This window comes from Aplidium turbinatum, chromosome 7, assembly GCF_918807975.1.
Source record: "Aplidium turbinatum chromosome 7, kaAplTurb1.1, whole genome shotgun sequence".
NCBI lineage: Eukaryota > Metazoa > Chordata > Ascidiacea > Aplousobranchia > Polyclinidae > Aplidium > Aplidium turbinatum.
The window spans coordinates 591,579-615,386 of NC_137478.1; the positions used below are offsets into that span (position 1 = coordinate 591,579).

A 23,808-nucleotide genomic window follows, 5' to 3' on the forward strand; every position below is an offset into this window, starting at 1 on the left:
CAGTTCAATTGTATTCTGTCGCCTTTCTTCATATTATCATTGTTCTAGTGACGTTGTTCGTGTTCTGCTTCAGTCAACGATGACTTCGGGGCAGAACCTCCGCGTTCATTAGTTTCACTTTTCTGAAGTTTTATTTAAAATTTCTCCCATTCAGAAGAACGGGATTCCCAACTGGGTTACGTTACCATTAAAAAAGTGTTGCCATTTTTTTAAACACAACTGCTATTTGAAATTCCGAAGTTTGTCTGTTCAAAACTGGCACACAAACGCATTATTGTTACGGTACGTTACAGATTAATTATAGCTATTGTAAAATTACACTTCTGCATGAAATTTTAAACAAGATCATCTGGCCACACTTAAAATAAGTTCATTCAATTGAAAATCTCGTATGTAGTTGCATGTGCGCTTGACGCTTTGAAAATATTTTATCGTTGCCCATGAAGTTAAACCGTGTACCGAGAACGTGTTTTTGCGCGCTATCAGCAAGAGACCCTGGTTCGATCACTGAGGTATGCCATCCTCTCGCTTTGCTGTGATGTCACCAATGGTTCGCGCGTGCGACAAGAGCGGAAAGTCCTCGGTGGGAGATGAGGTTCCGGAGTTGGATAAATAGTTTGGAGGAAAGTGATCTTCTACAACTCGTCTTTCTCGCGCAAATGACGTAGCCACAGTCTCTCCGTGCTCGGGTTGTGCCTCGGTGCGTTGGTGAATTTCGCTACAGCGAGTTCTACATTGTCTTTTACATCAATCGGTGTGACGATACCGCGACGACTTGAATCCAATTTGTTGAAAATCTGAAACAAAGTGTGACGTCACATAAGAGTGGATCATACCATCATTTCAAATGCCCTCTCGTGTTAATTATTGAGAAAGTTCTTTGGGAATTCGATTCTGGCAGTTTTACGTATTTGCAGAAGCTTTGAACCACAGAAATTCTGGATTTTCGCTTAATTTAAGTGCCATGTTGGGTAATGTCTTTAACCAGAATATTGGAAAATTCACAAAAGTTATAAACAGATGAAACCAAGCAACCACACGGCATTTAACATAATATATTAAACTGAACATAAACTATCTACGAACGTTTTCGGCCATACACATGTTAGCCCTTTTCAAGTAACGAAAAAATAACTGATTTTGCATCTACATTGAAATAAATAACTAATCTTCACACTAAATTGAAAACGAAATGCATAAGAATGAAACGGCAAAGCAGAGGAGAAAGGCACATCACATGGCGGTTTCTTAATTCATCATATGATGCGTGTTTGCCTCGCGGAATTAACCGCCATGTGATGTGCCTTTCTCCTCTGCTTTGCCGTTTCATTCTTATGCATTTCGTTTTCAATTTAGTGTGAAGATCAGTTATTTATTTCAATGTAAGTTAGATGTAAAATCAGTTATTTTTTCGTTACTTGAAAAGGGCTAACATGTGTATGGCCGAAAACGTTCGTAGATAGTTTATGTTCAGTTTAATATATTATGTTAAATGCCGTGTGGTTGCTTGGTTTCATCTGTTTATGGTTGAAGAAAGTCACCTTTTTACCAAAATTGTATCATAAAAAGTTAATCCCCATTATGCTCTGTCAGCGTTTTCAAAGCATAAGGTCGCATTGTGCAAATGATTCTTTTCTACAAAATAATAACTTAATAATAATAATGATAACTGTTGTGTTGAATGTCATTAAATATGAAGTCTAAGGATACCGCGCTCATACCGACAGTGTGTGTGGGGCACAACTTTCCCTGATATTAGAAGGAAAGTTTTAACTGGGATTCGAACTTGGGTATGATTTAAGAACGCTGCTGGGGGTGCAGTGATGACGTGGTGTAGTTTCAAGCACAAACTTTCAAAAATTATAGAGAGAAAAAATTATAATTCGCGCTTTGTGAAATAAAAAAAGTTACTCAAGGGGGACAGGGGGTTTCCCTCCAACAAGTGTGGCCGCTAGGGGTTAAAGTTTGTTGAAATCAACGTGGTTGCCTGCAGCTACTCAGTGGGAGCGCAGTGGCCCGTATTTGAACCCACGTCGCTTGATTGTGCTAATAGATTGAAGATAAAGCGCTCAACCCTTCCTGTGGTGCGTTGCAAAATAAAGGTGTTCGCATGCTTAATTTGTTACGTCACAACGTTGAACAATGAGTCACCTCCCTCGCCACCGCCTCGCTCCCACCAAGCTCTTCCATGTACTTTTGGATGAACACGTCTTCAGAAATGTCTCCATCGGCGCTCAACTCCTGAAGCAGCTCCCTGAACAAACAATGGAGAGTTGTTTCATCGATGAAAGCTCACAGACAAGTCAGGGCAAGTTGAAACATGAATGCCATGAAGTTCTCACAGTATAAAAACAATAACAAGGAAATTGAAGGGTGGCAAACACTTGGGTATGAAATAGCTGGATGAGCAACTAGCATTGAATTGACTGTGAGTTGCTGTGTGAGGCCGTAATGCTTGCCAACAGCACTGATGGTCGGTATTAAAACCAGGGCTGTGGAGTCGGAGGGTTTTTGGCGAGTACGGAAATGGAGTCTTTGAATAAAAAAGCCGACTCCGACTTGATAAAAAACGATAAACAATTCAATTTTTGTTTGTAGTTTTGTTTAAATATTGTTTCTTGTTCTCCATATTACGTTCTAAAACTTTATCAGAAAATAGAAATATTTGTTCTTGTCAGTGTTTTGGAAATGCAAACTATGGCATTGTTATGGTAGCCTAGTTATGTTGTAACTATCGCGCGCGATGCTAACGATGGCATTGTTATGGCTGTGTTAGATATTGCGAGAATACAGATTCACTGGCACACTTTTGGTCATATATTTTAACAATTAATTGAAAATCCGAGCCGTATAATTGCCCACCCTCGGTTTGTACATATTAAGTGCACAGAATTTGTTGGGAAAAATGAACAAAGAGATGTTGAGTCTTGGTGGAAGGAGGCATCAGTTTTAGCAGGGCTGTGGAGTCGGAAGGTTTTTGGCAAGTCCGGAGTCGGAGTCTTTAAAAAAAAGCCGACCCTGGCTTGATACAGAACGATAAACACTAAAATTTTTGCTTACCATCTTTTTCAAAATATTGTTTCTTGTTTTCGATATTGAGCTCTAAAACATCACTAGAAAATAGAATTGTTTGTTCTTTTCAGTTTTTACGAAAGTCGCCGTTTCAATAGCGATCACCAGTGAAATTAAATTAAAAAAAGAAAAATTAAAAACGTCTGGCAACCCTCAAAACCTAGCAACACTAAAGCCGGAGTCGGCCAGTTATAAATCGAGAAGTTGGAGTCGCATACTCTTCGCCCTACTTCGCAGGCCTGGCTAGTATGTAATGAACGTCATGAAGAGCAAGATAGGAAAACAGTTCCAAAAAGGAATCCTACCACACTAAGCCAGTGAAATCAAGATGACGCTAGATTCGAATGACGTAGCAATCACGTAATTCCTGGTAAACAGTTTCTTACCTGACGTCACTGCTTTCGATGACGCTGTATTCGTAATCGGACGTGTTCGCTTCGTCAAGAGGAACGATAACGTCAACAATAGTTTTTAACTGCTCGACGGTCAACGCTTTGACGTCATCCGCGTGGACCACGTCATCGTCGCTCTTTAGAACGGACTTAATCTAAAAGTGAAATTGTAAAGTGGATGACTCTGCCAGGGCAGAGAGTCGAACTGGATTCGATATAATCAGCGTCTACGTCATCCTTTGCATGGAAGAGGACTCCATGCCGCGTTGGAAGCATGATGATAATTTATCTCATTCGGATATGAAAGGCCGCCTCAAAGCAGAATAATAATTTAACGTAAAACAAAAACTCGATGTTTAGAAGAGAACCACTACAAAATATACAACTAAAAAGAATTCAGCATCCGATCAGCTATTATTAGCTGTTAAGAAAGTTAATTCATGTCTCATGGACAGAAACAGCAAACGTTGGTAAATAACTTCTGTGTGAGGACAGATCACTAAAAATAGGTCAAATAATCAACAACAGGGCCGCGGCGCCCACATAGCATTGTAAATTGTAACCTTTCAAACCAAGTTCAAACACTGCATGTTATTTCATTTTCCACGGAAGCAAGAGGCAGACTAGATTTGTTTGAGCTGAAAATAAGTCAACCCTATAATTTTAAATTGGGGCAAGATTAAGATGGCCTCCGCTTTAGTACTACTGTCCGTAGTTATCTTTTAATAATGTCTTTTTAGACATTACTTTTAAAGAAATAAAAAAAAGTCAAAAGGCATGGAAATTTCACTTTGTGTGGAGCTACATGTACTTGAGAGGTTAACTGTTATTTTTTATTCACTTGTTGATTCATTCATATCAGTTTGTATGCTTTGTGGATCCTTCTCTAGTATCATGGGCCAATCCTATAGATGTTTGCTGGTACACCCCTTCATTTTCTTTGAATCATAGGGCAACCCTGATTTATTTTCGGACAACCAACCTTCTTCACCACTAGGTGACAGCGTTGCTTCCCATCTCGATCAACCAACTCCCGGCAGAACCAAGGAAGTGAGATCATGTTTCCCGCGTCCGCGGTAGAAAGCAGAACAGATCTAAGATAATTATGACGTCACAAAACCTGATATGAAGGTCATTCAATGGGTCAGGAAAATGTCCTTAAAAAGGACTTAGAGCATAAATATTCTTTTAACATCTTATAAACTTCTGTTATAAAATCCGCATATTTTCGACAGTGTCGAGTTCTGTTTGAAGCAACCTGAGGGAGCTTCCAACCACCTGACCAGTGTTCGTCACCACGACTGAGAGTTGAAGATTCGGTTCAAAGTTAAACCAATGTTGCCGACGAGTTATCACGGTGGGGTGAAGAGGGTGGAGGCTGACGTTGGGGGTCTTCAATGTTGGTTGGGGGGTCTTAACCGGTGGGGGTGAAGAGGCTGACGTTGGAGGGCCTTCAATGCTTTAACTTAAAACAACGTCACTCACCTCAACACGTAAATATCCACGTGACCCTGAGAGAACGACGTATTTCCCCCTGAGAACCTCCACAAGATGTCGACCTCAGACATGGGGGCGAAGTCGTGCGGTCCTCCGCCGCAGTTGGTCCAATCCTGCTCAGAACTCCTGAAGTTCCGTGTGAACCAAATCGAGACTGCAGTGTTGTATTGACCTTTGACCCGAACCTGATGCCAATAACCTGTCGTGGTTGTGAGAGGAAAATTAATGTTTCCGTTTCAAAATATTGAAATATTAAACTGAAATGAGACTAAAAACAACAGTTCCCCTCAAAAAGCTAGTAGCCTACCATTGTGAAAGTGACGAGAAATTTATTTTGCAACAATTTTTTGTGTACCATTCACAAAAGTATCAACAGCTGGCAACATTCATAGCTCTCAAGCTCTTTAACAATCTTCTAACAATCTACATAAAAAAGCGAAAAGACAAATAACCTGCGGCTCCTAAAGTTGCATTAAACTTGTGAAGACTGAAACAATCTGAAACTAAAAGGTAACTTTTCTTTCTCATGCTGTTCAACAAAACGTGAGAAGATGAGTTCAAAGATTGAACGGTCCCTTTACCTCCGGGCACAAAAAGACAGTCTCCTCCATCAATGGTCACCAGGGAGTAGTTAATCTTTTGGACTTCAGGATACTTTTCCAAATCAACCGAATCCACATCTACATCCGAATATCCTCCAAACTCATCCACGGAGGAATCGCTTTGATAAAGATGCTTTTGCTGTGGGTTGAAAACAAAATATAAGTTCCCACAAACACTACACTCTGGCAACACTCGTGGTGCAGTACTGCCTGGAGCATGCTAGATCACCGCTCCGCCACTACACCTCTGGGAACACTCCGACAATGCATACTGTGGATATTGGACAATGCATACTGTGATATAATTAGCAATGATCTCGATTAATTTTTAATTAATCTATCGCACGTCATTTCAGTGAATTATTATTACAGAACAATCGCTGGAGGCGCTTTCACCGGTGGTGGCAACTTTCAGACCCACATCCTATCCCAGTTCATGGCAACTAATATCATTAGTGTGACTTAACAACGCTGCCTGGTCATGCAAACATTTGAAATTGCATCCAGATGGAAGTTTGACTTTCAAGCCAAAGTCGCTCGGCCTCTGCAGTAGCCTAATCCCTCCACCAGTTCAAGCAAACAACCTTTGCAGACGCGCCCCGTATTGGTTGTGGGTTCTACATTAAATTTGTTCATACGTGCCGCGCATTTATCACGCTTCGTATGATCGATTTCCTTAGAATGTTGTTGTTGAGCTGTGGCGGCCGGTTTAACAAATATCAAACATATTGCTGTTCATGAGTTTTAGTGGAAGTACAGACCAGCTTGTGCTGTGCTATTTTGTTAAACTCAGATGATGGTTGCTTGAGGGAGGTATTCATTTATTATCTTATCACAGCAAATATGAACTTATAGCATTTAATATCATTATTCATATTTCTAACGTATTCATCTCCTATCAGAATCCAGTCCTTTGTCCCGTTGAAGACACAGTGGATGTTGCTGTATGGATCTCGATGGAGAAGAGTTTTTCCTCCTGGACCGACGATGAACATATGCACATCCTGCAACACATCATGACCAGTCATCAACTTGATAATCAAACAGAGAATGCACAAAACCGGAAATTATTGTCAACTTTTCTACGTTTACAACAATCACCCACCAACGTAGCCTCACCTGGATGCTTCTGGCAAAGTTTCCGCATCTGAGACACGGAGGAATCGCTACATCTTTCTCCATAGCGCGCGGAATCTGTGAAATGATGTAAATATCTTTCTTCCGGTAGATGGAGGCAAAGTGTCGAAGCGTGGACCGCCCGAAACCGATGTCGGTGACAGGAATTCTTTCGCTCGATTCGGCCCTGGAAGAAAGTTATGGTTCAATCCATGAACGGGATGATTGCTTCAAGTCATGATGATGATCAATCAACTTTTAGCTCAAACGCGAAGCTGCAATGGCGCGTCACAACTGCGCAAGAGCACAACACTCACTTGGCCTCTACTCTCACCACCAGATCTCCGTATTCGCTCGTCAGTGTTGTCGTGTCCCAACGTGATGTGGCAGCAGACGGAAGAGCTGCTCCTCGGAGAACAACCGGGATACGAGGCTTTACAAACTCCTCATAGAATTCCAGAGGCTGAGGAACTACAAAAAGAAAACATAGATTGAAGTTGTACATTTGTTGATTGTGACATCATGGAGGGGTTTGTTGATGTAGCGATGACAGTAGTTTCGCATTTCACTTTCATACGTTCAGCTCGTGATTTTTAAGCCAGTTTTCAAAAAGTGTTTCTGCATCGACGAACCGTGTTGTAACCACGGACAACATGCAGTTCATCTAAAAGCAAATCAACAGTTTGCCTGCTGTTTCGAATGAAATGAGTCAAAATATAAAAAAGTCAAAACTTGAAATGAGTAAAATATATATTTATCATTTAAAAACAATAAAAACTATTAATACTACAAAAAGTGCTCAATGCTAAGCAAAAAAGCAAAGCAGAGCGAATTAAATCAAATATAGTTATTACTATCTGAAACCTTAACAGCCTGTTTCACCTTTAACGGATCATCAGAAGAGTCTGAAAAACATGCATTCATTATAATTACCATTTTATTTTTCTTCATTTACACGTCCGGGACGAAGAAACTACTAACTACAATAGTCGATAGGCTATAGACCTACCAGCACGTTAATGAACGGGAAAAGGTGGCAAAACCTTAAAAGAGTTAAAACGTGCCTGAATAGTAAATTATGTAGTAGGCTATACCTCAGTAATTAGCACGGCCACAAAACCCAAAAAACAACTAGCAAAAAATAGAACATAAATAAATATAAGCACACATGTACAACTTAATGGCAAGTGATGTGGATTGAATTAAAAAAAACGGCCTACTCATCTCATGATACAAAGCTTTGGTAGAGAGTTTGCTTTGTTGAACCATAGAGAACCATTCTCTATTCTTCATGATACAAAGCTTTCCAACAAACTAGGACATGACTTACCTTGATGGAGCTCTGGGGTGACAACTGTTGGAGATTTATGGCCACCAAGCGGTTTCAAATGCCCCAATAAAGTCCCACAACAAAAGCTGGTCAACAGCAAACTTATAGCAAGCCGCAACATAGCTACCCTTCGCAAATTGCTTTTGCGATACCGCGGCAACCCACACGCGTGCCAGATTAGCTTCACTGCTGTTTCCAACTTCACAAGACCAAACTCTTCGTTGCAAACAGTACAGTCTAACCCTCAAATCTGCTATTTCGCCAAAGTGAAAAAAGTTCTGCCCTCTTCACTTCCTTAATTGTGACGTAACGAGTAACTTTGTTTGCCAATAAACAACCGAAACTAATATTCGATTTCCAGCAATTAAAGCATGTACTTCCTGGTTAGATTCTGTGGAATGACTATTGACTATGAGTAGGCCTACAACAAAGCTGGCGCAGCAGTGAAGTCGCGCGCACTGACAGTCATTAAATCTTGGTAAACATCTTTAAAACACGCCAAGGTTGTAGTTTGGCCAGCTACCTCCAACTATAAAACAAAACACTCGAGTTTATGACCATTCTTTTCAAATACATAAAAAGTAATCGAAGATTTTATTGCAGATTCAGAATTTCTGATAAAACGAAAACGTTTTATGAATTTTTGTGATGAAGTTTTACTGTGTAGGCTATGTTTGCGAGCAAGGCAGTTGAGAGAAGTTGGGCCCTGCACCAATGAGATTCACGGCGCACAAAACAATATATTTAAAGAAATTGCGATGGTTTTCGGGTCTAAAAGTAGGCTACCTCCTATCAACGGTAATGTTTGCGCGACTACAGAACAACTCACTCCCGACCCTCCTCAGCAACCAGAACGCCAAGCAACAGAAATCACGAGTCCTCACAAACTACTGTAAAAAGTTTTTAGCTCTTTTAACTTGTTACCCACAGAACTTAGCAGATTCGAAGCTTACGTCATGGCAATCAGGTCTGCTTGAGGATCACAGCAGCACACGACTTCTTTTATTTTTACTGATCAGCCTATCTTGGTTTAACGTAATTTGCCGATGCTTGACATCTGTCACATTAAGAACAGGGAAGCAGCTGACTCAATGACTGATATCGTCTTTCGCTGTTTCCTGTCTGTTGTGGTACCTCGATTGCTATTTTATTCGTATTGTGTATAATTGTACCGTGCTATTCTCGCTACAGACGAAATAAAAGGTTTCTTTCTCTGCGTGGGCCAGCATAATGAGGAGGTGTTTCCGATCAGATGTCAGCCTCAGCTCAAAACTTGATAAAAACAATAACGATTTCCTGTACTTTTGCGCCACCCTGTGGTGATAAACCAATATAAATTTACTTTTTTGCATCGAATGCAACGAGATCGCTCCCGAGCGTTTGTTTGCTGTGTAAACCCAGTAATCAGTAGAGGATCCAGGGGGATACTTGGCCATGAACCCCTCTTCAACTTCAATTGTTACAAGTTCAGTCATAATTTGACGAATTTGTGCAAATACAAGGTGTGAGTCTTCACATTTTTCTCTGAGGGCAAGAAACCCCTCACAAGTAAGTGTGCACCCTCACATGTACTTAGCGGGTATAATTGCAACATCACCAGAGACAATTTAAATAAAAATTTATCACAGCTGCTACGCGCACACGCTCTCTAGCGGTCAGAGGTTAAGTTGCAGCGCCATAAAATGTTCAGAAGAGCCCTACCTTGAAGTACAGGTCCGGGCCTCAACGCTAAACAGCGGTCGGCGATCAGAGAGAACTTTGTTATAAATTCATTTTAAAACATGTCACGTGACGATGACGTCAATAAAGTAATCGTGTTGCAGTTTACGAGGAGTAGAGTTTTGACACAAAATTAAAATCTCCACTAGGCAACCCTGACATGAATCCAGTAACAGGGGCTAGTGAGCTTGACCAATCAGGACAGAGCACAACGTCATTGTTGCCACTCTTGCGTAATACATACGTAACTACTAGTTGAAGCCAGTTCGATTAAAACCTCTTAGTCGTAGCATCGTGTCACCCCGAAACAAACAGACACGTCATCAAAGATCTAAAGTGGTTGGACTTGAACCATGTTGTTGAGAGAAGTAACAAGTTACCGACGCTTGAAACAAAATGTTTCAAAGTTCATCTCAAATTACAGTGAACTGACCACCCCTGAGACCTTACGTTAAATATTTGGGACCGCGCTGGGGTTGTCGTGATAACGGGGATCCCCCTTGTGAAACATTAAAACAAAGAACGTGGCTCTCAATTCAGGGAGTTACCCAGTGGAAGTTACAAGGACAATTTGGTTTGTGGCTGATTCGATTCCAACTGCGGCCACTGCCGGTGTTCAATTCCCGACGGTTTCCAAGATGAGTGATGACGCACAAGCTGCGTCGTCGTGATGTCATGTTAAACTAATGTATGATGTGACGTCATCGGATCCGACATTGTGTGTCCATAGCAACGATAGAAACAGTAGAGCATGCATTGTGGCGTAAACAGCGATAGACCACCCCAGAGGAAATGTCATTTATTTTGCATCAAGCTACGTCGATTGATGCAAATTAGATGCAATTTCCCCCAGGAAGATACGGGTTAGACATCCAACCCATCCATCTCTGCATCCAGATCGTCCAAATCTAAATCTTCCGTAAACAGGTTTTCATCGACAGGTACGTCATCAACATCCGGAGAAGTGCCGTTCACATCCGGGTTACTCGCGAGGGTGGCTTGCGACGTTGACGATCCTGGTGATGGAAAGCATAATGACGTCATACAGTGAGATGAGTGAGACGGAGACAACCCTGGAATCGTTTTCCTACCTGGATCGTTTAATCTGGAGGAAGACCCTTGCGTTCCTGATGCATCAACCTCTTCTGGAACAAACATGGCGGTAGACACTCCTCGGACATCATCTTCCTCTTCTTCACGCACGCCGTAGCTATGGTAACAAACAAGATTATTATTAAACAATGGTTTATTATGTCATGGCAATGCGTCAGATTAAGAAACCTGGCTATAACTGAGACGTCAACAAAGTGAAGATAAGTCATACCTGGTGTCATCAGCGTCTGCGTCATCCTCACCAGCCAAGTCAGGTTGGAATTCAAAAACTTCGCGACCGCTCACCTGTTGTCATGACAGCAACGTTAATTGGTTGCTAGGACAACGTAAGTTCAGCATGGTCACATATATTCATCCGCGCACGGAGCATATAGCCAGGCAGTGACGTCACGTTAGCACAACTTACCCCAAACAACTTCCCAGACTTGAAGTCCTTCTGCCTCTTATCCTTCTTCGCTTTCATGTTCTTCAACTTCTCAGCTTTCTTCCGCTTCTTCCAAGCGAGGAAGCTCTCCAGCGTCACCTGGAGGCATGACAAATACTAATTTAAGCGCAAACTCTCCGATTGAGGGCGACGGATAGTCTCATGGAGATGAAAATCACAACTTAGGCGAACAAGAAACTAACACGATGTGATCTCACTGATGGTCCAATGCCAAAGAATGAATAATATTTCTACTGTATTGCCAACCACTTGAAACATGGGTCGAAGTGTAGAAGTCCGGCGCAAGCCCGTGCACTGTCGTGGTTTGTTTGGTTACAAAAGTCGTGCGCGGTCTTCATAAGGAAATGGGATCTGGAACCATAGAAACCGCATCCACGCTCCTGGTTAACACAAGACTGCTCCAGGAGGAATCCATGAGGCGTTACCTTGGTTACTTTGCTCCCGAGAGCGGCTCGCTCCTTCTCGATGAGGTCCTCGATGGAGATTTGATCCTTCTGTTCATCCATCTTCTTCCTATCACTCTTCAGAACAAACCCGGGAGGCAGAGCGTGTCTGTGTAAGAAAATTAACAGTGTTGCCCATGGTCAGGTAGGCCATTGTGAGAAGTCGCCAACAGCGGCCAATCACCTCGCATCAAACGCTTGAAACCCATCACTGGCTCAAACAATGCAAAAGACTTCAATACATGACGTTTGTCGACAGGACGTTTGGTCGACAGACATTTGGTCGACAGGACGTTTGGTCGACAGGACGTTAGGTCGACAGACCGATTTATTTTAGGGTTAGGGTTAGTTAACTAACCATAACCCTAATCTAACCCTGACTCTAACCCTAACCCTAACCCAAAAATGAATCGTTCTGTCGACCTAACGTCCTGTCGACCAAATGTCTTGTCGACCAAACGTCCTGTCGACCAAATGTCTGTCGACCAAACGACCGTGCACCATAAAAACTTGGCCTATAAAATAAATTTACGAACAACAACATGATCACCGGAACAAACAAATGATGAGCGTGGCATCTATGTCTACTTCAAACATTTTAGGAAATCACAAGATTGACAAAGTATAGTATCAAGCAATGGCTTCTCCAGAGCTGGGTGTTCATGGTCTTTGAAACATTTATCGGGTACAAACATACCTCTCAGGGGACTACCCACCTGTACATGCAGTTGTGGCCGCCATTAGGACAGCTCCAGAACCATCCGTACTTCTTGTCCTCGATCGCTTGGATAAAGAACTTGCACACCTGCGAGAAAGTACAATTCATCAACACCTTGAAAAGAATAAGATTACTTAACAAGACAGTGGAAGTAAGCGAGCGAAACCTCGGCCAGGAGCATCTTCAAGTAAGAAGCATCCCTGCTCTAAATTACATTTCAGTTCACACAGAGATCAATAAAATCTTGTAGACAATCCTACAATGTCTGTCTTGGTTCGTTGCTTGTTGGTTGCGCCGTGCTTCTTCTCAACAACCGTCTTTAGTTTGTCCTCGTCCCACTTGTCCATTGTGTCTGCAGGAAACAAAGTCGCAATGCATCAAATGCCTAGGCAATAAATGAAACTAATCTAATTCAACTTCTGTAATTCAATTAATTACAGGATCTAATTCAACATAACAACTAATAACAACATAACTAAAACTAATCTAATTCAACTCAATACAACCCCAATTCGTGAACGACGTTGCTTTGAGATGTTATAGATTCCAATTCCAGGTGACAGCCACCTACAAAGTTTAACTTAATGAACAATCCAATTTTGCTGAGGAGGAACTTAATAAAATGGGGGAAAGCCAAAACAAAGTATTCAGACTCATAAAGCAAATGAAAAGGGATGGGAAAGATATTGTAGGGGGAAGATGTATAAGGAGTGGAGATGGGAAGTTGCATTTCAGCCCGGAAAGCAGAGGAGAAGTGTGGAAGGAACATATGGAAAATGTTATGAATAAGGAGAATGTATGGGATCATATGACAGAGGTTGATCTGGTGGAGGGTCCAGTGGGAAAGGTTACTCGTGATGAAGTGGTGGAGGCAATGGGACAAATGAAACTGCATAAAGCAGCTGGTCCATCAGAAGTGAGCGTAGAGATGATAAAAGCAAGTGGAGAGTTGGGAATTGAAGTAATGCTACAACTTAGCCAAAGGGTATTAGATGGAGAGGGAATGCCGGAGGAGTGGAAGCATAGTATTGTTGTTCCACTGTTCAAGAGAAAAGGGGATGTGAGAAGTTGCAGTGCATATAGAGGTGTAAAACTACTAGAGCATGGAATGAAAATTGTGGAGCGAATACTAGAAAAGAGGTTAAGAACATTGGTGAAATTAAATGATATGCAGTTTGGATTTATGCCAGGAAAAGGTACAGTGGATGCTCTGTTTATATTGAGAAGAATGCAGGAGGAATACCGAGAGAAGCAGAGAAAACTATATATGTGTTTCGTCGACTTAGAGAAGGCATTTGACAGAGTACCAAGGGAAGTAATGGAATGGGCAATGAGGAAAAGAGGTATACCGGAGGTATTAGTGAGAGCTGTGATGTCTATGTATGAGGATGCAAGAACAAAAGTGAGAGTTGGATCAAATTATTCAAACGAGTTTTCTGTGAAGGTTGGTGTACACCAGGGATCAGTTTTGTCACCTCTGATATTTGCTATTGTGGTTGACGTTGTAACTGAAGGAGTGAGGGAGGGCTTATTGAGTGAAATTTTGTATGCAGACGACCTGGTCTTGACAAGTAATAGTATGGAGGGAATGGAGAGAAAGTTTGAGAAATGGAAAGAAGCATTTGAAACCAAGGGTATGAAGGTGAATCTTGAAAAAACAAAAGTGATGGTGAGTGGAGCAGAAGGAACAGTTGTTGAGAGCAAAGTAGATCCCTGTGGAATATGTGGCAAGAGAGTGATGAGAAATTCAATGCAATGCAAGGAATGTGGAAAGTGGGTACATGCAAGATGTGCTAATGTCAAGAGAGCCGCAACAAGATTGGCGAAGTGTTTTGTTTGTGGGAAATGCAGTAAAGGAAGGAATGAAGTGGAAGGCCATGATGATGAGTTCTGCCATGGCATCGAAACAGTGACAGACTTCTGTTATCTGGGTGATCGGATAAATGGAAGTGGTGGATGTGAAGCAGCGGTGACAACAAGGGCAAGATTGGGCTGGGCAAAGTTCAGGGAATGTGGGGAAATGTTGCATGGCAGAAAATTTTCACTAAGGATGAAAGGAAAAGTATATCGGAGCTGTGTGCGGCCTGCAATGCTATATGGTAGCGAGACATGGGTATTGAGAGAGAGTGAACTGGCAATCCTGAGAAGAACGGAAAGGTCAATGGTGAGAGCAATGTGTGGGGTGAAAACGAGAAGGGAAAAAAGGACTGAAGAATTGTTGGATATGCTAGAGATGAGAGAGACCATGGACCAACTGGCAAGGGCAAATGGAGTAAGATGGTATGGACATGTGATAAGGAGGGAGGAAGGAAGTTTTCTTAGAAAGGCACTAGATCTAAAGGTAGATGGGAAGAGGAAACGCGGTCGTCCAGGAAGAACGTGGAAACAACAAGTGAAGGATGAGTTTAAAAAAGTCGGACTGAAGGAGGAAGATGCAAGGGACAGGGTGAAATGGAGAAAAGGGATTAAGACAATTGCTGCGCGGAAACAATCGGCCACCCCCACTAGTGGGGAACAAACCGACGATGGATTATGATGATGAAGCAAAGAAAACTATATATGTGTTTCGTCGACTTAGAAAAGGCATTTGACAGAGTACCAAGGAAAGTGATGGAATGGGCAATGAGGAAAAGAGGTATACCGGAGGTATTAGTGAGAGCTGTGATGTCTATGTATGAGGATGCAAGAACAAAAGTGAGAGTTGGATCAAATTATTCAAACGAGTTTTCTGTGAAGGTTGGTGTACACCAGGGATCAGTTTTGTCACCTCTGATATTTGCTATTGTGGTTGACGTTGTAACTGAAGGAGTGAGGGAGGGCTTATTGAGTGAAATTTTGTATGCAGACGACCTGGTCTTGACAAGTAATAGTATGGAGGGAATGGAGAGAAAGTTTGAGAAATGGAAAGAAGCATTTGAAACCAAGGGTATGAAGGTGAATCTTGAAAAAACAAAAGTGATGGTGAGTGGAGCAGAAGGAACAGTTGTTGAGAGCAAAGTAGATCCCTGTGGAATATGTGGCAAGAGAGTGATGAGAAATTCAATGCAATGCAAGGAATGTGGAAAGTGGGTACATGCAAGATGTGCTAATGTCAAGAGAGCCGCAACAAGATTGGCGAAGTGTTTTGTTTGTGGGAAATGCAGTAAAGGAAGGAATGAAGTGGAAGGCCATGATGATGAGTTCTGCCATGGCATCGAAACAGTGACAGACTTCTGTTATCTGGGTGATCGGATAAATGGAAGTGGTGGATGTGAAGCAGCGGTGACAACAAGGGCAAGATTGGGCTGGGCAAAGTTCAGGGAATGTGGGGAAATGTTGCATGGCAGAAAATTTTCACTAAGGATGAAAGGAAAAGTATATCGGAGCTGTGTGCGGCCTGCAATGCTATATGGTAGCGAGACATGGGTATTGAGAGAGAGTGAACTGGCAATCCTGAGAAGAACGGAAAGGTCAATGGTGAGAGCAATGTGTGGGGTGAAAACGAGAAGGGAAAAAAGGACTGAAGAATTGTTGGATATGCTAGAGATGAGAGAGACCATGGACCAACTGGCAAGGGCAAATGGAGTAAGATGGTATGGACATGTGATAAGGAGGGAGGAAGGAAGTTTTCTTAGAAAGGCACTAGATCTAAAGGTAGATGGGAAGAGGAAACGCGGTCGTCCAGGAAGAACGTGGAAACAACAAGTGAAGGATGAGTTTAAAAAAGTCGGACTGAAGGAGGAAGATGCAAGGGACAGGGTGAAATGGAGAAAAGGGATTAAGACAATTGCTGCGCGGAAACAATCGGCCACCCCCACTAGTGGGGAACAAACCGACGATGGATTATGATGATGAAGCAGAGAAAACTATATATGTGTTTCGTCGACTTAGAAAAGGCATTTGACAGAGTACCAAGGAAAGTGATGGAATGGGCAATGAGGAAAAGAGGTATACCGGAGGTATTAGTGAGAGCTGTGATGTCTATGTATGAGGATGCAAGAACAAAAGTGAGAGTTGGATCAAATTATTCAAACGAGTTTTCTGTGAAGGTTGGTGTACACCAGGGATCAGTTTTGTCACCTCTGATATTTGCTATTGTGGTTGACGTTGTAACTGAAGGAGTGAGGGAGGGCTTATTGAGTGAAATTTTGTATGCAGACGACCTGGTCTTGACAAGTAATAGTATGGAGGGAATGGAGAGAAAGTTTGAGAAATGGAAAGAAGCATTTGAAACCAAGGGTATGAAGGTGAATCTTGAAAAAACAAAAGTGATGGTGAGTGGAGCAGAAGGAACAGTTGTTGAGAGCAAAGTAGATCCCTGTGGAATATGTGGCAAGAGAGTGATGAGAAATTCAATGCAATGCAAGGAATGTGGAAAGTGGGTACATGCAAGATGTGCTAATGTCAAGAGAGCCGCAACAAGATTGGCGAAGTGTTTTGTTTGTGGGAAATGCAGTAAAGGAAGGAATGAAGTGGAAGGCCATGATGATGAGTTCTGCCATGGCATCGAAACAGTGACAGACTTCTGTTATCTGGGTGATCGGATAAATGGAAGTGGTGGATGTGAAGCAGCGGTGACAACAAGGGCAAGATTGGGCTGGGCAAAGTTCAGGGAATGTGGGGAAATGTTGCATGGCAGAAAATTTTCACTAAGGATGAAAGGAAAAGTATATCGGAGCTGTGTGCGGCCTGCAATGCTATATGGTAGCGAGACATGGGTATTGAGAGAGAGTGAACTGGCAATCCTGAGAAGAACGGAAAGGTCAATGGTGAGAGCAATGTGTGGGGTGAAAACGAGAAGGGAAAAAAGGACTGAAGAATTGTTGGATATGCTAGAGATGAGAGAGACCATGGACCAACTGGCAAGGGCAAATGGAGTAAGATGGTATGGACATGTGATAAGGAGGGAGGAAGGAAGTTTTCTTAGAAAGGCACTAGATCTAAAGGTAGATGGGAAGAGGAAACGCGGTCGTCCAGGAAGAACGTGGAAACAACAAGTGAAGGATGAGTTTAAAAAAGTCGGACTGAAGGAGGAAGATGCAAGGGACAGGGTGAAATGGAGAAAAGGGATTAAGACAATTGCTGCGCGGAAACAATCGGCCACCCCCACTAGTGGGGAACAAACCGACGATGGATTATGATGATGATGAATCAATCCATAAGATGAAGAGCTAAATCCTAGCACCTACCATTCTCCAGATCTTCATCCCGACCATCCGCGTACATGCTCCTCTTCTCTCCTTTCCTCTCAATGTTCAAGTCATGAGAGAACTTGCACTTGTCTCCCTTCTGGCACAATCCCTGCTTGAAAAAGGCACACAGCACGGACTTTGGGTCAACACCTGAGCACATCGACAACTGTAAATTAGACACCATCGTTGATTGGTGGCGGCATCTTCAGCCAGTTCACTTCATAAACACTTCATTACGAGTCCATATATTTAGCTAAAAAGTAGATAGTTATGCTACAGCAGGCCTCTAAGCTCGTTTGTTTTTCCGGCGACCAAGCGTGGCCTACCAGAGCCTTCCCAGCGGCCAAATTTTCGTGCCCGGCAGACAAAATAAAAAATCGGTGAAAAATTTTTTCTGAAGAATATTTTTCATGTTTTTCTGCATATTTTGATGATTAATAGCTAGTCTTTAGCCAATTTATTCCTCACTTTAAACCAGTGGTTCTCAACGGGGGCGGTACCGCCCCCCTAGGGGGCGTTTTGATTTTTCGGGGGGGGCGGTATGATTACCTCGGCTTAAGGGGGGCGTTTTGATTATTAGGAGGCATTCTTTAACCCATCTACCGCCCAGCGTAACGATTTCGTCAAAAAGCTCGTATCTTCGTGGTAGCATTTCCTACCTCATGGTGGAAAAGGGATTCAGCTGTGTTGTTCTGCTACATACCAGAGAAACCCACTTGTCATAAGAGGTGATCTTCGAATGTTTCTCACTGGCTTTACAACGGATGTGAAAAAACTGGCACTTTCTCACCAAGCCCAAGGTTCACACTGACTACCAGTAGGCCTATACTGCTTTCATGTTTGCAAATATATCTTTGCTTTTTATCAAATATAGTTACTAGTCTCTAAAACCCTTACAGCCTGTTTCACCCAAGCAGGGGAATCATCAGAAGGTCCTTATATTCTAATAGAAATAGAATTCTATTTGAATAAGGACCCTCTGATGATCCACCTTTTAGGGTAAAACAGGCTGTAAGGGTTTTAGAGCATGGTTATAGCCTATATTTGATGTAATTCGCTCTGCTTGGCTTTTTGCTTGGCAATGAGCACTTTTTTTTAGTATTAATAGTATCTATTGTTTTATATTCGCTTTTCGTAATTAATCGTTTTTGTTAGGGGGGGGGGGGGGGGGGGGCGGTAAAATTTTGCCAGTTCATGAAGGGGGCGTTGGGCCAAAAAAGGTTGAGAAACACTGCTTTAAACAGTTACAAACAACAATCATGATTTTAGTTTTTCTTGTTTTATTGGCTTTTGCTTTAATAATTTCGTTTTTACTAAATGTTTACATTCCTTGGAGATGCTGGTTCATTTCTTGCAGCAATTGTTTTCAACCGTTTTTCATTGCATCCCATCTAGGGATGGTTAAAAACGTTCTTTTGTATCTTTTTATCACTAACCTTCTTTTGTTACTGATCTACCAAATACTACAGACTCACATGGCAACCACGCCTCAATTGGAAGTTGTATATCATACCAAGCTGTGTGTGTGTGAATTCATACCTTTTGCAACTTTCTGAATAACGACAGGTTTAAACAATCCATCAATTTCCGCTTGTTTTTTCTTCTCTAACTCCTTCTTCTTTTTCTCCTCCAACTTCAATTGCTCATTCTTCCTGGCAATGGGATCTCCTCCTTGCTTCACCTGCTGGTTGACGTGCTTCACAAACTTCTGCTGCTTGCTTCCTTTCTTGTTCTTTAATCCAAATGTTTTATCCTAAAAATAGAATTTCAGTGATTAGCACACATGGCTTGCTGCTGCTTGAGTGCTTGTAAGAATATCACTCTGTGGGCTATCGATTGTGCTCAAATACAAAACAATAAAAGTTCCAGCAAGAAAATAGTCTCTCTTGTGAACAACATAACAATCGCAATATCATGGTTCTTGAAAGGCTCTGAACACAAATTTTACTGTACTATGCTGTTGATAAAAGTTGTACTGAAGAGGGTTAAATACCCGAAATCGCGCGATATGCAACATAAGAATTTATAACTGGAAAAATGCAACAAAAGAATTTTAAATTGGACTTTGTCTCACTTTTATGCATGTACTCTAAAAGGTCGTCGTTTATATTAGGCAGTGGCTATTTGACCGGCTCCGGTCTTTGAATCTGAAACACTATTTGACCGGTCATGACGTCACTACATAAGCACTTTTTTCTTTTTCTCTTTCAAAGTAAAAGACGATAAGCGCCTTAAGTTTTAAATTCAACACGTTTTTTTCAACTGAATCCGTGGCGCATACGTAACGTCTCCGGCTGCCCTTCTAGAGGGAATGAGTTCGATTCTATCCGGAAGCGTTCTTACTTTTTTTTTTTTAACTAAATTTTTGAAAGTGGAAAGTTGTCTTGAAGGGTTGGTTGAGATGATGATTTGAAACTTGACTGATTGTTGTGCGACAATGAGACTGGATTTAATTTTTAACTTTGGACTTCAGCGAAACGTAATCTTACAGCCTATTAGAAGGTGTGATTTTTTCAGAGAATTTGTGCTAAGAAATGAAAGGAATTTGTTAAAAATAAAGACTAGAAAAAACTTTTTTAATTCGTTTTGAAACTTTTTTATTCACTTGTTGATTCATTCATATCAGTTTGTATCCTTTTGTAGTTAAAAAAAACAAAAAAAAAAACAGAACGCTTCCGGATAGTATCGAACTCATTCCCTCTAAAGTGGCAGCCCGAGACGTTACGTATGGGCCACGGACTCAGTTGAAGAAAACGTGTTGAATTTAAAACTTAACCCGCTTATCGTCTTTTGCTTTGAAAGAAAAAAGTGCTTATGTAGTGACGTCATGACCGGTCAAATAGTGTTTCAGATTCAAAGACCGGAGCCGGTCAAATAGCCACTGCCTTTATATTATATATAGTGTTCATATTTTTCTCAAAATAAACTGAACTGTTAAATCACAATAGTTAGTTTCATAAGAATGAATTCAATTGCACATGTCGGCTTATAATAATATTGGTAAGTATTTTATTATCGCAATAGAGTTGATACAAAATTGAATCATGGTGCTACACTCTTAAAAAAAAGTCCGCTCCAACAGCTCAGTTGGATAGCACGTGGCTTCATAAACAATAAAGCTTCAAGATCAGGTGGCGCTGGTTCGACTCTCGGGGTATGCGCTTGAGCAACGTATTATAAGCAGTGATGTACGGGCTACGCACATACAAAAAATATTGACGCCGTCAGCGTAAACGCAAACGTTCGAAAAACCATACGCCGTATGCGTCAACGTAACTTGTAAAAAAAGTTGGCGGCGTCAGCGCATACACTAGCGTAAACTCATTTTGTTTGCTAGGTGACAAACATTCACACGGTATAAACCACTCGAAACAAACAAGTTTTGTTTTAAATTTCCACAAAGAAACACAAGCATCTGAAAGTGTTCATCTGACATTTTGCTGCGTTTTGGTTTCAATATGTCTTTGCCCATTGAAAACATTCTTTCAACTGCAGCGCTAGAAGGTATTGGCGTGTTGTAGCAAAAAAAGACATTAAAAAGTATGCGTTGACGCTATGCGTTGACGCTATGCGTTAAAAAACTGCGAAAACTTTACGGCGTAGCCTCAAGCGACAACTACCGGTATCCAAAAAAATGTGGCTGTAAGCGTTAGCGCAAACAAAAATTCTACGCCGCAAGTCTACGGCGTAGAATTTGCGACGTATACATACATCTCTGATTATAAGAACTGCTCTCCGTTTAGCAGCACCTAATAGATGTAATAATTCCTCGCTGACAATACAACAATCAGAAACTTCACTCTGTCAATCTCAGTCTCTACAAGTATGCGAAACTGCTCGATTCAAGCTCTCGAAGAAGCTTTTTCAGTACAAAGATAAAAATTCAATCAATCAATTAATTGAAATGACACACAGTTTGAGAAACTCTGGTTTGGCGTAATGAAGTACCGTAATTGCTTAGATACCGTACAGCACAGCCATTAATATCAACAAGAAACTTCATTGTTACTCGTTGGTTGATCGTCAGACCATAAATTAGACATACCTACTAAAATCTTTCAACTGACCTCAATTATTTTGTCCTTTTTCTTTTGTTCAGTTTTATTGCTTGCTTTTTGATTTTTCTTGGGAGGCATCTTCCCAGTTACCACCTTATCAAAATTATAAGGTAAAAATTATATCTGTAGATTAAAAAAGGTACCGTAACCAGTCAAATTAACTAAAATCTTTAAAACAAATTTGAACATGTACAACATAATTTCTTTATTTACCTGAACTATAATCAGGTTTTGGTGTAACACATTGATAGTAGGCCTATGAAATTTAAGCCAGACTTCATAATGGAAATTTATTCTACACAAGGCAAGTTGAGGTTGGCTTGCTCAAATCTATTTCTCAAAAGTTTCAGATCACAATGTTATCAGCTATTTTCCATATATATTTTGCTTTTGATATATTACACTTATGAAAGTAGACTGACTTACAAGAGCATACAGCAATACAGTGTCACACACTTCACCCATGCAACGTACTTACATGGTAATCTTGTTTTTTAACATGGAAACATTACTTCGTGTGATCATCAAACACAGACATCTTATTATAACTAGACTGCGCTTCTCGTATTTCGATTGAAGAAATTGAAAAAAGGCGGCGGCCATTGTTAGTGTCTCAAACTCGCGTGAAAGCTGCGCTGTTAACGATAACATTTCTGAGCTGGTTGCGCTTCTGCAGAAAACTAACTTGTTAACTATAATTTAGAACTTTGGTGTAATAGAGGTTTTATTCATCTATGAAATGAATAAAAGCATGTGTTAAATTGCACAGAATTATACATACAGTCTATAATATAAAGCATAAACACTGCGATGCGAGAGCACGTATACGATACACTGAATGCAGCAGTTCAGCAGAACTCTTACCGTATTCAATTTGGCGTTACAGCTGAGCTGATGATTAGCCTATTGTAAAAATAGCAACAAACAGTTTATTACATCAAACCTAAGCGAATGATACGCTATATTATAGCGGCTATAACGTAGGCCTATAGCTCAACAAAATCAAAACAAATTAAATATTCACCAATACTGATGTGATGTCGAAAGGAAGTGGTTTATTGGTGTTTGAAAACCACTGTTTTGTTAAGCGTTTTACGAACCAATTTGCCTTGTATTTGCTTGCAGGTTTCCTTACCAATGTGGTAAAACCTAATTTTTAAATAACATTTGGACACAGTTTTGACTAGCGTAAAAATGTGATTATCGGTAACGGTGCATTCACACACATGATCCGTGAGATTAGTAAATATCTTGGAATGATTTATATTTCCAAGCACAGCTACCGCAATAGCTTCCACAATGCCTGGACAAAGAGGTAATCTCCCAGCTGTGGTAGTTAGTAACCGTTTAATGCATAATTCAGTTTCCTCACAAATATATACAACACTGAAAGAAGGTTTAAAAAGTCCACTTCTATCTTTAAACGATAAGAAGCTGGGTTGAACAGGTAAAGTGTGTGAACTCAGTTCAAAGCGGCACCTTGCACATAACGTTATCTTTGCGCACATTTTGGCAGCATAACCAGCAATGTACGAAATTGCAGCTTTTTTGTAAACTGACAAAACGGCCTACTATATTATATGTAAAACTTGTTTGTGCGGAGGTATATAAAGCACTTTCAAAACAAAAAAAAAGGAAGCAATTACGTAATTTAAAATTAACAAATTCCAACAATATGTTTGCGATTATAGAACAGCAAAGGTGAAATCATATAAAGATTTCGTCATACTAGGTGAATTGCGGAGATATTTATTAGTTGTTATTTCACAGCAACTTGAAACTGAAGCTATTTCTTTAAAAGTTATTGTTGATGAAATCACACGAATTTACGTCATAATGCAACGTTTTGCTACAACGGAGAAAATCGAAAGCCATCAATCTCTATTGAACAGAATCCTGGTAAAAGCTGCGGTTGTGTTGTTGCATAGAAAACTATTTGTTTTGTCAATTATTTGTTCACAACAACTGAGTTTTTTAAGAAACGCAAATAATTATAGGAGAATTACATTTTGTAGAAAGTTAAGTTGTGTTCAGTCGTGTTCTCATTGCTTTAAGAATTGGCGCTCCAGTTGTTTCAGGAACGAGGAGGCGACTGATTCTTAACTAATTAATTCATCTACTTCTACTTGTTT

General features: G+C 40.9%; 2 protein-coding genes across 4 annotated transcripts; both read right to left on the bottom strand.

Annotated features, from left to right (window-relative positions):
- Positions 1–18: 18 nt before the first annotated feature.
- On the bottom strand, positions 19–8,543 carry LOC145774796 (tRNA wybutosine-synthesizing protein 5-like). The gene is made up of 10 exons (XM_082586107.1): positions 8,010–8,543; positions 6,997–7,150; positions 6,683–6,866; positions 6,448–6,567; positions 5,543–5,702; positions 4,950–5,160; positions 4,447–4,558; positions 3,459–3,619; positions 2,152–2,254; positions 19–797 (listed from the first exon to the last, which is right to left on the bottom strand). Exons 1-10 carry the CDS (start codon positions 8,128–8,130, stop codon positions 636–638), a joined length of 1,488 nt encoding a protein of 495 aa, XP_082442233.1. The 5' UTR covers positions 8,131–8,543; the 3' UTR covers positions 19–635.
- A 1,069-nt stretch (positions 8,544–9,612) lies between these two features.
- Positions 9,613–22,309, bottom strand: LOC145774798 (zinc finger CCCH domain-containing protein 15-like). 3 transcript variants are annotated; one of them, XM_082586110.1, is made up of 11 exons: positions 22,155–22,203; positions 21,686–21,799; positions 19,158–19,371; positions 17,616–17,768; positions 12,708–12,799; positions 12,446–12,534; positions 11,712–11,838; positions 11,248–11,364; positions 11,053–11,126; positions 10,820–10,938; positions 9,613–10,744 (listed from the first exon to the last, which is right to left on the bottom strand). In XM_082586110.1, exons 2-11 carry the CDS (start codon positions 21,752–21,754, stop codon positions 10,593–10,595), a joined length of 1,206 nt encoding a protein of 401 aa, XP_082442236.1. In that variant the 5' UTR covers positions 21,755–21,799; positions 22,155–22,203; the 3' UTR covers positions 9,613–10,592. The 3 variants fall into 3 exon arrangements, with proteins under 3 accessions (XP_082442236.1, XP_082442235.1, XP_082442234.1); XM_082586109.1 differs by having other exon boundaries at positions 9,613–10,938; positions 21,686–21,769; positions 22,155–22,309; XM_082586108.1 differs by having other exon boundaries at positions 9,613–10,938; positions 22,155–22,210.
- Between the last annotated feature and the right edge of the window lie 1,499 nt (positions 22,310–23,808).

What these genes read in the sequence shown, in the direction of transcription:
- LOC145774796 (XM_082586107.1), bottom strand. Translation starts at nt 8,130, where the DNA reads ATGTTGCGGCTTGCTATAAGTTTGCTGTTGACCAGCTTTTGTTGTGGG. An exon ending in ACTTTGCCAGAAGCATCCAG is followed by an intron (nt 6,568 to 6,682) that starts GTGAGGCTACGT and finishes GATGTGTTGCAG; the next exon opens with GATGTGCATATGTTCATCGT. An exon ending in TTCTGATAGGAGATGAATAC is followed by an intron (nt 5,703 to 6,447) that starts GTTAGAAATATG and finishes TTCAACCCACAG; the next exon opens with CAAAAGCATCTTTATCAAAG.
- LOC145774798 (XM_082586109.1), bottom strand. Translation starts at nt 21,754, where the DNA reads ATGCCTCCCAAGAAAAATCAAAAAGCAAGCAATAAAACTGAACAAAAG. An exon ending in AAAAGGACAAAATAATTGAG is followed by an intron (nt 19,372 to 21,685) that starts GTCAGTTGAAAG and finishes TTCTATTTTTAG; the next exon opens with GATAAAACATTTGGATTAAA. An exon ending in GCAGACGCTGATGACACCAG is followed by an intron (nt 10,939 to 11,052) that starts GTATGACTTATC and finishes TTGTTACCATAG; the next exon opens with CTACGGCGTGCGTGAAGAAG.